This window comes from Hemitrygon akajei, chromosome 28 (assembly GCF_048418815.1).
Source record: "Hemitrygon akajei chromosome 28, sHemAka1.3, whole genome shotgun sequence".
Taxonomy (NCBI): domain Eukaryota; kingdom Metazoa; phylum Chordata; class Chondrichthyes; order Myliobatiformes; family Dasyatidae; genus Hemitrygon; species Hemitrygon akajei.
The window spans coordinates 10,792,915-10,808,914 of NC_133151.1; the positions used below are offsets into that span (position 1 = coordinate 10,792,915).

At 51.8% G+C, this 16,000-nt stretch overlaps 2 protein-coding genes across 2 annotated transcripts in view; both read left to right on the forward strand.

Annotated features, from left to right (window-relative positions):
- Positions 1 to 4,194, forward strand: part of LOC140717676 (EH domain-containing protein 1) — a 103,798-nt gene extending 99,604 nt beyond the window's left edge. Inside the window, exon 5 of the mRNA XM_073031314.1 lies at positions 1,904 to 4,194. Within this exon, the coding sequence (XP_072887415.1) occupies positions 1,904 to 2,428 (525 nt within the window). The 3' untranslated portion in view covers positions 2,429 to 4,194. The remainder of the gene's footprint in view (positions 1 to 1,903) is intronic.
- A 10,476-nt stretch (positions 4,195 to 14,670) lies between these two features.
- Positions 14,671 to 16,000, forward strand: part of LOC140717606 (serine/threonine-protein kinase MRCK alpha-like) — a 96,551-nt gene continuing 95,221 nt past the window's right edge. The window contains exon 1 of the mRNA XM_073031177.1: positions 14,671 to 15,106. Coding sequence (XP_072887278.1) covers positions 14,869 to 15,106 — 238 coding nt within the window. The 5' untranslated portion in view covers positions 14,671 to 14,868. The remainder of the gene's footprint in view (positions 15,107 to 16,000) is intronic.

Sequence of the window (16,000 nt, forward strand, 5' to 3'; positions counted from 1 at the left end):
TTTCACCTCTTTCCGATCGTTTTATTGTTTCCACTTTATTTTCAATCGTGATCGTGATTATTTTCGTGAACAGAAACACTGCGGATTCAGAACTGCGCCGCTGGGTCCTAATGTCCACCGCATTGAGCCAGGTTGAATAAGGGACTTGAGAATCTGTGATTTTTGGTATCCGCGAGGGGTCCTGGAACCAATCCCCCGCGAATAAGGAGGGCCGACTGTATGTCAGCAGCTGTTTGATTGCAAGCACCAGCACAGCCAGGACATCACAATCAAAGTGCATGAAGAGCAGCAACCCTTTGTTACCTCCCTCCCTCCCTCCTGAGAGAAGTATTGGCACCATGACGCCAATGCCTCTCCCCTCCCAGTTCCCTTACCCCAGCGGGCTGCGGAGGCCGGACCCTTTGGTATATCAGCTGGGTCGAAAAGGGGCCTCATTTCTCTGGAAGCGCAAGGGGGGGCTGGAGGTAGTTGGTATTGGATAGCAGGAGAGGTGTGAAGGTCTCCCCCTCGTATCACAGGTGCAGTGGGATATGTACGGCAGCATAGCATCAGACGAGAAAAATATAAACATTAATTCTACACTTTTCCCACGAAAACACAATTGCAGCGTAAAAACAACTTAATACAAAGTGGTCACAGTGTCGCTGTACTGATGTGGCGATTGGGGTTGTGAGGCTTGGCTCAAGGACCGAATGGTCGAAGGGAAGTAGCTGTTCCTGAACCCGGTGGTGTGGGACTTCAGGCTTCTGTACCTCCTGCCCGATGGGAGCTGTGAGAAGATGGCACGGCCCGGATCCCCGGCAGAGATCCTTGATGGCAGACATTGCCTCCTGTAAATCCTGAGCCCACAACTCTCTGCAGTTTCTTGGGGTCCTGCCACGCCAGGGCACAATGCAACCAGTCGGGGCACAGTTAACAGCAGTTGGGATAAGGTGTGGTGTAAAAAAAACACAAAGCAGAGAGCGCCATGGCTGCAGACGCGCCACATTTTACTTCAGAGTGCTCACGAAAAAGAGGGAAACACACAGCCGAGGGCTGGACCCTGATGACTTCGGTATCTAAAAATAAACATCAAACTGCCAACAAGAAAGATATTTCCAAAAAAAATTTTACACTTAGATCGTGGAGGAAATCTATCAGTTAACTGAAATGATAACAACGAGCAAATGAGCCCCATCTCTTCTCAAAATCAAATAAAGGTTCAAAGGTTCAACTTCTAATTTTCTCCAAACTAAGACACAGCATCACTTGAGAGAACCATTGTGACAGAGTAGAAGCTGATGTATCCTTCCACTTCAACACAATGGCCCTCCTAGCTATCAATGTAACAAACGCAATAACATGTTGGTCAGACATAGAAATACCATGGATATTTTGAGGAATTATACCAAAATGCACAGTCAATTTATTAGGTTGTAAGTTGATTCTGAGTGCTTTAGAAATTGTCGAAAAGACTGACTTCCAAAACTGTTTTAATATAGAACATGACCAGAACATGTGTGTCAGTGTAGCTATCTCAGTTTTACATCTGTATGACGCATGGCTCCGGGTTGAAACCCAATGGGTTTCTTTTTTTTCTCTCATTTTTCTTGCTTAGTAGGGTTTTTTTTATTATTCATAAAAATTTTCAATCTTTAAGATAATTTCTTTTTTCTGAGGCATTGTAAGTGTCGTTATTTCGATGCACCTGTGTTATTTTTGAATAATAATAATAATAAAAAGATTTGAAAAGGAAGACTTTGGTATCCACCCTGACGATCCAGGGATTGAAGGGTGGGGGGTGGGGGGATGCCTCACTTGTGTCTCCGTTTGAGTGGTGGGACGAGGTTGATTGGGCCGCTCGTTGGTGCGTTTCTGGCTGTGAAAACAATTGTGTGACTTCTGTCTTCCTTCCGCCCTCCAGGAGCACCTCCAGATGATGGACTTCACCAAATTCCAGAGCCTGAAGCCCAAGCTGCTGGACATGGTGGATGACATGCTGGCCAACGACATCGCCCGGCTGATGACCATGGTGCGGCAGGAGGAGGCGTCGATGCCCAAGCAGATCGTCCACGGCGGCGCCTTCGACGGCACCATGAACGGGCCGTTCGGCGCCGGCTACGGGGAGGGGGCCGGCGAGGGCATCGACGAGCTGGAGTGGGTGGTGGCCAAGGACAAGCCCAGCTACGACGAGATCTTCTACACCCTGTCACCGGTCAACGGCAAGGTGACCGGCGCCAGTGCCAAGAAGGAGATGGTCAAGTCCAAGCTGCCCAACACGGTGCTGGGCAAGATCTGGAAGCTGGCGGACGTGGACAAAGACGGCATGCTGGACGACGAGGAATTCGCCCTCGCTAACCACCTGATCAAGGTCAAACTGGAGGGCCACGAGCTCCCCAACGAACTGCCCGATCACCTCATCCCGCCGTCCAAACGGAGACACGAGTGACGCCTCCACCCTGCAACTCCTCCCCATGCTCGCCCTCCCCGCCTCCTGCCCCTTGCACCACCCCCCGGATAGGAGGGGCAGATACCAAAGTGATCGGGGTCCACCTCGGGCCGCGGGCTATCCTCCTTTGATTCTGTACGCAAGCACTTTGGCGTAAAACGTGCCGCGCCTTCTGCCCCGGAGTCTCTGCTGTGGGAGCATGGAGGCTGATCTTGTCTCCCCCTCCAGCCGGCTTCGAGCCCCCTTCCTCGTAAGATTGCTGCGCTCTTGGTTCAGGGTTAAATGTTGAACGGGGACAGAGTAGTGGTGGGGGGAGCTGTGGTTTTAACTTCAAACGACCACCGTTTCAGATCCCGCACACGCCCCACGCACTGCGAGCAAGCTCCCTCACAGCATGGCACTTGACGCCCCTCACTGTCTCTGCCCCACTGAGACACAAACGCACCCCGTAACCCCATTGCCCCCGCACACTCCACTGATTTTTATCACAAGAAATCAAAGTTGCCACTTAGTGATAGACGGAGTGAAGGGTCTCGCATTTTACACCCCCTTCGTGAAGTTTTTAAATTGATGAGCCCCTCGCTTGGAATTTTAGCTTTTCAGATGGAAGGGTGGAGATTTATTTGGTGGGGAGGGGGAGGTGTAGAGTTGTGTGGAGAGATGCAGTACCCATTCACCAGGCCCCAGGAAAAGCTGACCTGTGTTGGGCTGTTGGAGGTGATTTCTGCCCCTGTCCATTCCAATGGGAACCTGCAGAACGCCAGATCTTTTATTTATTCCCCCCCACACCCCCCCCCCCAGGCCTTAACTGCGAGCGTATCGAATCAAAGACGGGAACGCTGGCTTCGAGAGGAGCTCACCTGGAGCGTGTGAACCTCTGCAAGAATGTACAGTATAATCTGAGTATGACGACTGTCTTCCCCCACCCCCCAGCACCAGGCAGGGAGAGAGATCTCCCTACAGCCTTCCCCCACCACTGTGACTGTCTTGGCACTGTTTTGTCAGCAGGAAGGCCCGTGGCGACGGCGTCTCCTCCTTTTCCACCCAGACTGCTCCTCACGCAAGCTGCCTGCTCCACCCCCCCATCCTCTCCCCGAACGCAGACCGTCGATCTTGTGCCCTGGTTACTTGCGTTCTCTTAATGCCTGAAATGCACTCTGCCCGCGTGACGGTTCGTCGCGGTGCTACTTGTTTAGCCGAGCGCTGTGACACTGGGAACCGGCCACGGTTCTTCCTACAGGGGTAAGTGGGGGAGGCTGGCCAGGGTTTCTGCCAATCTTACCCAGGAGTCATTGAGTGGAGGGGGGTGTGTGTGTGGAATCTGCTTCCCCATCACCTCCCAGTGTCCTCTGGGCCAGGGAGGGGAGGAAGAGTCCCTCTGGGCTTCCTGCTCCCCAACGCCACCCTGTGAACACTGGGGGGAGAATCCAGCCAGGGCCCCTGCTCCCTGTTGCTGCTCTAAGGCCCTTCGGTTAGTGAGAAGTGGAGGGAGAAGGGCCCCTGATCTCCATTACCGGCCAGTGACCCCCGGGTTCAAGGGAGTGGAGGGCATCTGCCAGGGTTCCTGCTCCCCATCACGGCCAAGTGACCCCTGGGCTTGGAGGGATAATTGGCCGGCATTTCCGACTGTGACTACCTTGGGGGTGGGTTGCCCTGTCTGTGTTTCACTGTCTGTAACAGGCGGGCGATAAACTGTGTCGTCTTGCCTGTGTGTCATAACTGTTGGACCTGTCTGTGTATAAATAAAGATTCCACCTTGAAATCCATTCTGGCAGACCGCTGTGTCCTGTCACTAATTCCTGAGTTTGCCGGACGGAGCGTGGTTAAGCCAGCCCGAGGTGCTGGCGGAGCACTGGGAAACGCGAGAGCACTGACAGGGAAGGGGAGTGGGGCGGGCTGGTCGGCTTGGGTTCTGCGCATTGCCTATCCAAACTCTTACAGCGAGCTCGCCCCCTTCGGCAGAGTGGTGGAGGGACTCTTAGTTACCGCTCAGCGTGGGTCATTGGGCTGATGGAGAAAGTTCACCAGGAACAGTTCGACCAGGGTGATTCTGACCATCACCGGGGGACCTTCCATGGTGTGCCAGGCCTGTGATTACCCGGGGTCAGAGCAATAATTAGCTGTGGGTTCTGACGCTGAATAGCGTGGGGGTGGGGGGAGGGTTGAAATCAGCCAGGGTTCCTGCTCCCCATCACTGCCCGGTGACCCCTGGGTTAGAGAGAGGGGGAATCAGCCAGGGGTCCTGCTCCCCATCACTGTCCGGTGACCCCTGGGTTAGAGAGAGGGGGAATCAGCCAGGGGTCCAGCTCCCTGTTACTGACCGGTGACCCCTGGGTTAGAGAGGGGGGAATCAGCCAGGGGTCCTGCTCCCCATCACTGCCCGGTGACCCCTGGGTTAGAGAGAGGGGGAAATCAGACAGTGGTCCTGCTCCCCATCACTGCCCGGTCACCCCTAGGGTTAGAGAGAGGGGGAATCGGCCAGGGTTCCTGCTCCCCGTCACTGACCGGTCACCCCTGGGTTAGAGAGAGGGGGAATCAGCCAGGGGTCCTGCTCCCTGTTACTGACCGGTGACCCCTGGGTTAGAGAGAGGGGGAATCATCCAGGGTTCCTGCTCTCCGTCGCTGACCGGTGACCCCTGGGGTTAGAGAGAGGGGGAATCATCCAGGGTTCCTGCTCTCCGTCGCTGACCGGTGACCCCTGGGTTAGAGAGAGGGGGAATCATCCAGGGTTCCTGCTCTCCGTCGCTGACCGGTGACCCCTGGGTTGGAAGGGCAAATGACCATGTTTCTGACCATTCTCTGAGGGATCGCCCTGTCTGTGTTTCACTGTCTGTAACGGGCAGTAAGCCTTGTCGACTCACCTGTGTGTTGTAACTGTTATGCACAAGTAACGGCAGACCGCTGCGACCTGTCACTAATCCCCGAGTTTCCTGGACCGAGCGTGGATCTGGGGTCACAGGGCAGTGAAGGCTGGTTAGCCCAGTCGACAAAGCATTGGTGAACCGGGGAGCACTGGCGGGGATGAAGGTGGGAGTGTTGGGGTGTGTTATCAGAATCAGGATTAATATCGCCAGTTTGTCATCTTTGCCACTGCAGTACAATAAATGCATAATAATTACATTAAATAGTTAAATAAGTAAATTTCTAGATAGAGTTTCTAGGTAGAGTTCATGGTCCAATGTTCATTCAGAAACAGGTGGCAAAGGGGAAGAAGCAGTTCCTGAATCGTTGAGTGTGTGTCTTCAGGCTTCTGTGCCTCCTTCCTGATGGTAGCAATGAGAAGAGGGCATGTCCTGGGAGACGGGGGGTCGTTAATGATGGATGCCACCTTTTTTGAGGTGTTCTGGAGACTACGGAGGTTAGTGCCCATGATACAACTCTCTGCAGCTTACTTTGATCCTGTGCAGTAGTCCGCCCTCCGTCCCACCATACCAGACAGTGCAGATAGGAAAGGGATGCAGGCCAAACTCGAACAAGCTCAGGAAAGAATCTTGGTCAGCATGGACAAGTTGGGCAGAAGGGCCTGTTTCTGAGCTCTGACCCTAAATATACCAAAGACAGAGTTGAGTTCATGATTTGAGTTGGCATGACCTGTGAAAGCTCACCTGTCCCATGTGTGCCTGTTGTGTGACAGGCACATAGGCAGTGTGATGATGGAGGATCTCGAGCTGGAACGCGGACTGTCTTTCCTTTCCATAGATGAGCTGCTGAGTTCCTCCAGCATTTTGTAGGTGTTAATCAGAATTCCAGCATCAACAGTGTGTCTGAGACTCCCCGGCAGTGTCTGAAACTACTCGTTCCTCAGCTCACTGCCCCTCCCATATTCTACCCCAGTGACACTGTCCCTTTAAGTCCCCCCCCCCCAACCCCGTCACCTGCTGGGTACCAGTGTGTCTTGTCAGCGTTTTTGCAGCTGTAAGCCTGACTTACGGGGTCCCCACTTGCAAAAGGACTAGTCACAGTCATAAAACAGCACACAGAGGCACTGGAGGTCGGGGAGCACCTAGGGAGACCCTTCATAGGGACTGGAAAGAGATAGTCAATATAAAAAGCTGGAGTGAAGTTGAGGTTAGTCACATTAGTAGAGCAGTACTTGGTATTCCTCTGTGCTGGTCTCCAGCCAAAATACTGATTTTTCTTCCAGTAACCACTCCCCTCTGTCCCATTGTTTCATTATCCCTTTTGGCCTTATCACCCCATCTTTCCCCTCCCTCGCCCTCTCAGTCTGCCCGTCACCCTCCCTCTGCTCCATTGACCTCTGATCAGATTCCACCTCCTTCGGCACTGTGTCACCTCCCAGCTTCTGACATTATTCCCCCTCTCTCCTCCCTCTCCCTCACCCGGATCTACACATCACCTGCCAGCTCTTGCTCCCTCACTCCACCCCCCACCCCTGCCACCTTTTTATACTGGCTATCTCCCATCTCTGTGGGCCAGATGAAGGGCCTCAGCTCAAAACGTCAGCTGTCCATTTCACTACGCCGATGTTCCTTGACCCGCAAGAATGCTCCAGATTTCCAGCGTCACAGACTCAGTCTCAGTCCTTACCAGTTCTTTAAGTCAGGGAAATTTTCATCTTATTGAGGCTGGAGGAGTGACTAGAAAAGTTTTCTGAAGGGGGAAAAAAAACTTTTGTAAAGAGTGGTGCAGTGGGCAGAGCCACTGCCTCAAATCTCCAGAGACCCCGCTTCAATTCCAACCTCCACCTGTGTGGGGCTTGCACGTTCTCCCTGTAACCTTGTGGCGTAACCACCCCCGGTTGGAGGGTTAATTGACTCATCCCCCCTTCCTCAGTGTGCAGGTGATAGGTAGAATCTGGGGGCAGTTGCTGAGAATGTAGGGGAGATAAAATGGGATCTGTATAACTGGGCTGTTGATGAATAGCACAGAGTCAATGGGCTGATGGGCCACGTTCCATGCTATAACTTTATGCCGGGAGGTTCAGTGCGGTGATGAGAGAATCTTCACCGGACACGAGACACCTGACACAAGTATCCTTAAATCTGACTCCCTAAATGAAGGCCCACCAGGAATCCAGTGGAATTTCCTTTCGTTGCAGTGGGAGATTGGCAGGTATGATTACTTACATCACTGAGTTGGGAGCTCTACTTTCACGAATACACCTTGTATCAAAAAGACAGACAGGTAGGCAGAGGGGGTAGCATAGCTTTATTAGTAAAAAAAATCAAATACTTAGAAAGAGGTGACATGCGATTGGAAGATGTAGAATCCTTGTGGATAGAGTTAAGAAATTGCAAGGGTCAAAAGTTACATACAAGCCTCCAAACAATAGCCAGGATGTGGGATATAAATTACAAGGGGAAATAGAAAAGTCACGTAATAAGGGCAGTGTTAACAATTTCAATACGCAGGCAGGTTGGTGCTGGATCCCAAAAGAGGGAGTTTGTAGAATGCCTACAAGATGGCTTTTTAGAGCAGCTTGTGGTTGAGTTCACGAGGCGAAAGGCTGTCCTCGATTGGGTATTATGTAATGACCCAGATTTGATTGGCGAGCTTAGGGTAAAGGAACACTCAGGAGACAGTGATCATAATATGTAAAAAAAAAAAACCTGCAGTTTGAGAGGGAGATGCTAAAGTCAGTATTACAGTGAAGTAAAGGGAATTACAGAGGCACGAGAGAGGAGCTGGTCAAAACTGATCGGAAAGGGCCAACAGCTGTCATCCAGAACAATAGCTGAGATTTTAGGAGCAATTTGGAAGGCACGGGATAGATGCATCACAGATGAAGTATCCTACAAGAGTGATGAGGCAACTGTGACAAAACCATGTAACAATTACAGCATGGAAACAGGCCATCTCGGCCCTTATAGTCCGTGCCAAACGCTTACTCTCACCTAGTCCCACAGACCTGCACTCAGCCCATAACCCTCCATTCCTTTCCTGCCCAGATACCTATCCAATTTTGTTTTAAATGACAAAATCGAACCTGCTTTGAATCTGGTTCAAAGGGAGATCTAGATCTAGCTTCTGGTCCCACAAAAGAAAACTGGCAGGTAGGTCAGCTTTCTTCTTGAACTACTCTCCTAAACTGTGGAACTCAATACCAAAAACTACAAGGGATTTGATACTTAAATGCCAGCTCAAAATCTATGTATTTAACCTTGCTTTTAACTACTATAATTTTGTCTTTATCATTACGTTGGCATTTTATCTCATTGTAAAGTACTTTGAACTACATTGTATAAAAAGTGCTTGATAAATACGTTGTTGTTATTACTTCCTCAGGGAGCTCATTCCACATTTGCACTGCACTAGTAGGTTATGCGAGTCAAAAGAAAAAGACAGCACAGAAACAGGCCACTCCATGCCGAACCGTTTAAACTGCCTGCTCCCGTCGACCTGCACTGGGCCCGTAGCCCTCCAATCCCCCACCACCCAACGTTAAAATTGAGCTCGTGTGCACCACCTGTGCTGGCAGCTCGTTCCACACACTCACCACCCTTACGTTCCCCTTAAACTTTTCACCTTTCACCCTCACCCCGTGACCCGTGGTTTCACTCACCCTACCTCAGTGGAAAAGGCCTGCTTGCATTTAACCTATCTACACCCCTCACAATTTTGTATACCTCTATCAAATCTCCCCTCGATCTTCTACATTCCAAGGAAAAAAGTCCTAACCTGTTCAATCTTTCCTTATAACTCAACTCCTCCAGACCCAGCAACATCCTTGTAAATTTTCTCTGTACTCTTTCAACCTTATTTACATCTTTCCTGTAGGTTGGTGACCAAAACTGCACTCAATACACCAAATTAGGCCTCACCAATGTCTTATACAACTTCAACATAACATCCCATCTTCTGTGCTCAATACATTGATTTATGAAGGTGTGTTACTGACAAAGAGCCAAAGATGTACATACTATTCAGTACAGATCATTGCATCACATCAGTGCATTGAGGTAGAATGAGGTAAAACAGTAACAATGCAGAATAAAGTGTAACAGTGACAGGTAAATGATAAGGTGCAAGACTGTAATGAGGTAGATTAGGAGGTCAAGAGTCCATCTGGGGACCATTGGGTTCGAGCCCCAGTGGGTGAGTTTACTCTGATATTGTAGCAGCTTAGCACATCGCATTTCAGCACCGACGATCACCGATCAGAGCTCCGTTCCCACCGCTGCCTGTGAGGAGTTTGCACGTTCTCCCCGTGACTGCCTGGGTTTCCTCCGGGTGCTCCGGTTTCCTCCCACAGTCCAAAGACCTATCAGTTGGTAGGTTAATTGATCATTGTAAATTGTCCCCTATTAGGCTAGGACTAAGTTGGTGGTTGCTAGGCCGAGCAGCGTGGTTCAAAGGGCTGGAAGGGCCTAATCTGTACTGTATCTCAATAAATTTTAAAAAATAATAAAAACAGGCCATAAACCTCCATTTTTCCGTCATCCACGTGCTTATCTACGTCTCTTAAATGTCCCTGTTGTATCCTCCTCTACCACCACCCCTGGCAGGGCGTTCCTCACACCCACTCTCTGTGTAAAAAAACCTATCCCTGACCAAACCAGATAATTTCCTCCAAACACCTTAAAATTATGCCCCCTCGTATTAGCCATTTCTGCCCTGGGGATAAGGCGCTGGCTGTCCGTTTCATCCCTCTTATAATAGTATGCACTTCTATTGAGTGACCTCTCATCCTCCTTCGCTCAACACATCCTCATAAGAATTGGTCTCCAATCTCTGCATTCTCCCTAATAAAGTTTATTATTTACTTTGTTCCTGATGACCCCCCAGTGACCTTTCACCTCCCTCACCCAACAAGACTCTATCTGCCTCCGCCTTTTAAAGTTATTCGGGGATTCTTTTTCAGCCTTTCCTTCAGGAAGACAGTTCCAAAAACTTGTTTTGTTTTGCAGTTCTCTGACTTACCGAGTGAACCCTTCCAACACTGAATTCTCCCACAAAAGGGCAAGTCCTCTCCACACCCACTGTGTCAAGATTTCATAGCGTAGTTTACATTTCAGTCAAATTCTCTCCCCCTCACCCTCTCCTTCCCACCATCTCCCCATTGACTAAAAGCCCAAACTCTCTCCCACCTCTCCCCATCCCATCTCCTCTCTCCCTTCTAGCCCCAAACCCTCTCCCACCTCTCCCCATCTCGACTTCTCTCTCCCTTCTATCCCCAATCCCTTTCCCCCTCTCCCCATCTCGTTTTCTCTCTCCCTTCTACCCCCAAGCCCTCTCCCACCAAACCATCGCCCACCTCTCCCCATCCCGTATCTCTTGTTCTTCTCCCCAAATGATCTCCCACCTCCCCATCCCATTTTCTCTCCCTTCTACCCCCAAAACCCTCTTACCCTCTCTCCTGCCCACCCACCCTCCTTCCCCCAGCATATCTCCTCGCTGCCCCTCGCCCACTGTGGAGCTTGTCCTCTGTTACACATAATGTCAAAGAGTACAGTACAGGAACAGGCCATTCGGCCCATAATGTTGTGCTGAACCAGTTAAAAAGCAAATCAAATACCCCCAAAAACTCATCCCCCCCTCCCTACACCATGTCCGTATCCCTCCATCTTCGTCACACCCATGTGCTGATCCAAACATCTCTTAAAAGCCTCTAATGTTTTTGCCTCTACCACCATACCAGGCATCCACCACTCTCCGAGTGAAAACCCTACCTCCAACATCCCCCTTTGAACCTACCCCCTCGCCTTCAATGCTACCCTCTGGTATTAGACATTTCAACCCTGGGAAACAGATACTCCCTGTCCACTCTATTGATGCTTCTCATAATCTTATGAACCTCTATCAGATCTCCCGGCAGCCACTGGCGCTCCAGAGAAAACAACCCAAGTTTAACCTCTTCTGCACCCTCGCAAAGCCTCGGCAGCCTTCCTATGAATCTAGAGTTTTATAAAGTTGCAACATAACCTCTTGATTTTTGAACTCAGTGCCTCGACTGATAAAAGCAAGTGTTCCACAAGTCTTCTTAACCATCTTATCGATCTTCGTAGCCACTTTTAAGGAGCTATGAAACTGGACCCCAAGATCTTCCCTCAGTAACATTGTTAAGGGGCTTGCCCTGCCAGGGTGCAACATCTCACATTTATGTGGGTTGAACTCCATCTGCCATATCCACAGCTGATCTATATCGTGCTGTATTCTTTGCCAGTCTTCTATCTGTCCACAACTCCTCCAATCTTGGAATCATCCACAGACTTGCTAACCCACCCATCTACATTGTCTTCCAGGTCATTTAGACAGACAGACATACTTTATCGATCCCGAGGGAAATTGGGTTTCGTTACAGTCGCACCAACCAAGAATAGTGTAGAGAAATAGCAATATAAAACCATAAATAATTAAATAATGTTAAGTAAATAATGCCAAGTGGAAATTAGTCCAGGACCAGCCTATTGGCTCAGGGTGTCTGACACTCCGAGGGAGGAGTTGTAAAGTTTGATGGCCACAGGTAGGAATGACTTCCTATGACGCTCAGTGTTGCATCTCAGTGGAATGAGTCTCTGGCTGAATGTACTCCTGTGCCTAACCAGTACATTATGGAGTGGATGGGAGTCATTGTTCAGGATGGCATGCAACTTGGACAGCATCCTCTTTTCAGACACCACCGTCAGAGAGTCCAGTTCCACCCCCACAACATCACTGGCCTTACGAATGAGTTTGTTGATTCTGTTGGTGTCTGCTACCCTCAGCCTGCTGCCCCAGCACACAACAGCAAACGTGATAGCACATCACAAATAGTACAGGTCCCAGAACAGATCCCTGAGGAACACCACAAATTACAGACTTCCAGCTCGAGTAAGTCCCTCCAACCACTACCCTCTGTCGCTATGTGCAAGCAGGTTCTGACCCCAAACAGCCAATTTGCCGTGGATCCCATGAATCCCAGTCTTTCGGATTAGCCTCCCATGAGGGACTTCGTCAAGTGCCTTCCTAAAATCCTTGTAGACAACATCCCCTGCACTACCCTCACCAATCTCTCTCGTCGCCTTGCTAAGTCACGACCTGCCCCGCACAAAGCCACGCTGCCTCTCCCCAATTAGCTCATAATTTTCAAATGCTCATACATCCTATCCCTAAGAAATTGAGTGTGTGAGTTTGCATTTGAATTAAAATGTTCTGACTCCGAGGTAGGATGGCCGAGACGTACACGAGTGATATTTCTGGAACGACGGAGGAATCAGTGATGCCCAGGGACACGGAGTCTGGGGTTCATTCTCCCCCAGTGACCACTGACTACAAGGAGTCCAGAGGGGTGACCCAGTCCGCAGGAACATTGCCACACCTGGGCATTTCACCAGGTGGCGCTAGAGAGTCGTGACAGAGCAGCACAAACACTCTCCCACCTCTCCCTATCCCGCATTCTCTCTCCCTTCTACTCCCACCTCTCCCCATCCCTTCTCTCTCCATTTTACCCTCAAACCCTCTTCCCATCCCGTCTTCTCTCTCCCTTCTACCTCCAAACCTTCTCCCACCTCTCCCCATTCCTTCTTCTCTCTCCCTTCTACCTCCAAACCTTCTCCCACCTCTCCCCATCCCTTCTTCTCTCTCCATTTTACCCCCAAACCCTCTTCCCATACCGCATTCTCTCTCCCTTCTACCTCCAAACCCTCTTCCACCTCTCCCCATCCCGTCTTCTCTCTCCCTTCCACCCCCAAACCTTCTCCCAACTCTCCCCATCCCGTCTTCTCTCCCCTTCCTATCCGCAACCCCTCTCCCATCCGTTTCCTATCCTCTCCCATCATCTTTTCCCCCACCCCATCCTCTCCCCAGCCCCATCATCACCCCTCCGCCTGGTGTGGGTGGGAGAGGTGGTCGACGTAAGAAATGCGTCCCAGGACGAACATGCTGTATGCAGTTTGGCAGATTATTTCCTGAAATTACAAGGGGGACTGCGTTTCAGACGTTCGGAAATAGCTTTGGGTCGTCATGTCGTGGAAGAGGGGGTTGTCTGTAAACTGCACCCCTACCCCCACACCCCTCCCGCGCCACTGCATAGTGAGAGACTGTCGACCTCACTCATGCATTTAAATAGAGGGCTTTCAGGAGCGCGGGGAATTCTGGGATGTTTCATCCGCCATCGCCTGGTCGGCAATAGCGAGCGTGTGGAAGCAGGTGGTACGTGCACAGAAACTACAAGTCGCTTGCTGGGCCGAGAGGGGAAGAGCGAGAGAAAGATGAGGAGTGAGCGGGACGGGAAATTAGAAACGCGGGAGCAAGAAATAACTAGTTCCACAAACATGCGTATGTTGGAGGATCTCAGCAAGTCCTGATGAAGGGTCTCGGCCCGAAACGTCAACGCTTCACTTCTCTCCAGACGAGCTGCTTGACTTTCTGAGTCCCTCCTACACTTAGTGTGTATGTATTTTGCTCAAGATTTCCAGCGTCTGCGGAATCTCTTATACGGAGAGTGCAGTTGGAATTAGGGCGAAGGAGGTCAAGGAAAGGATAACGAGCTCTCGGGCAGTGGGGGGTGTCAAAAATAGTGTCGGGGCACAGACCTGACCCCACTGTCCTGATTCCCAAGACGTCTTTACCGACTGACCTCTGACCCAGATCCAGTTTCCAGAGAAATTGCACCACGACCTTGCTCCCTGGGTCATGCCCTTTGACCCCATTGCACCAGTTCATTCGTACCCTATACCCACTGTGAGTATTCTGATCCAGTGCCCGAGTGAACCCGCCTGTCGAGGGATCCGTAACCTTGACCGATATCCTCTGACCCGGTACCAAAGTACACCACACTATAAAGGAATCTACAACCTTGACCTGTGGCCCCTGACCCGGTGCCACTGGAAAATGTACCCCCGGATCCCGGAGGACACTGTGCCCAGGGACCCACAGTGACCTCCAAGGCCAAGTGGAAGCGTCTCGTTCCCGCCGTGTCCAAGCGCAGTGACCCCCCACCCCCCTGCGGGAAGGGACTGAGTTCACAGCTCGGTACCTGAGAGCGAAGAAACAGCTTGACTTAGAAATGGGAGGAGCATTCACAGGCGCCTGAACCGGGGCAGGGATTGGTCGCGGTGTCTGACAGGTGAGTGGGTGAAGGAAACACGGGAAGAGAAAGGGGAGGGACGGGGAGAGAGGGAGGTAAAAAAGACATTGGAGGGAGGTTGGAAAGGAAAACAGGAACAGGTAGGAGTGAGGAGGGAGAACAGATACAGACGGGAGGGGAGAAGGAAGAGGTTAGAGAGGGGAGGGAGGAATAGGGACGGGGGCCAGAGAGAAGAGGGAGGGGAGGGGGGAGAGGAACAAGAAGAGAGGAGAGAAGAGGGAGTAGGAAGAAGGCAGAAGGAGGTGGTGAAACAGGTAGGGGGTAGGGAGGAGAGAGGAGACGGAAGGCAAAAATCGACTAGAAGGAGGAACCAGACAACGAAAGAAACAAAACTAAAGTGGATAGAGAAGGGAAAGGGCGGGAATCACGGATTCGAGGCGCAGTGAGAGAGTTGAGGGAAAGGGACGACCCGATGGACGGGGGGTCGGGGAGAGGTGACGAGAGCGGCGCGCCCAGCGTCGGGACGGTGTCTCCGGAGTGGAGGCTGAGGGAACTGGAGCGGCTGATGGCTCGGGGCGCGGCCGCGGATGCCCAGGCCGATCCGAGGATAAGCCAGGAGACGCTGCTCGACCTCCTCCTTTGCCTGTTCTACGAGTTCAGCAGCGCCCGGCTCTGCAGAGACCAGCCCATCAGCAACTTCCTACAGCGGGGTAAGTCCGCCCCTCGACCTTGCCCAGCCTCCCTGGCGCCTGGTCCAATTCCGACCTTCTCCTGCCCGAGAGCCCCCGCAACGTGGCCTGGGAACGATGCTCAGGGGCACAGATCCATTCTAAACCGTGAGAAAGATATCAATCAGAACAGGTATAAGGGATGGATCCGTCCCCACCGGTACCGTACCCCGGTGTTACACAGTGACAGACCCGTCCCCATCGGTACCGTACCCCGGTGTCACACAGTGACAGACCCGTCCCCACCGATACCGTACCCCGGTGTTGTACAGTGATGGACCCGTCCCCATCGATACCGTACCCCGGTGTCACACAGTGACAGACCCGTCCCCACCGGTAACGTACCCCGGTGTTACACAGTGACAGACCCGTCCCCACCGATACCGTACCCCGGTGTTGTACAGTGATGGACCCGTCCCCACCGATACCGTACCCCGGTGTTACACAGTGACGGACCCATCCCCACCGGTACCGTACCCCGGTGTCACACAGTGACAGACCCGTCCCCACCGGTAACGTACCCCGGTGTTACACAGTGACAGACCCATCCCCACCGGTACCGTACCCCGGTGTCACACAGTGACAGACCCGTCCCCACCGGTACCGTACCCCGGTGTCACACAGTGACAGACCCGTCCCCATCGATACCGTACCCCGGTGTTGTACAGTGACGGACCAGTCCCCACCGGTACCGTACCCCGGTGTCACACAGTGACAGACCCCTCCCCACCGGTACCGTACCCCGGTGTCACACAGTGACAGACCCGTCCCCACCGGTACCCTACCCCGGTGTTAAACAGTGACAGACCCGTATCCCAGTGTCACACAGTGACGGACCCGTCCCCACTGATACCGTACCCCGGTGTTACACAGAGA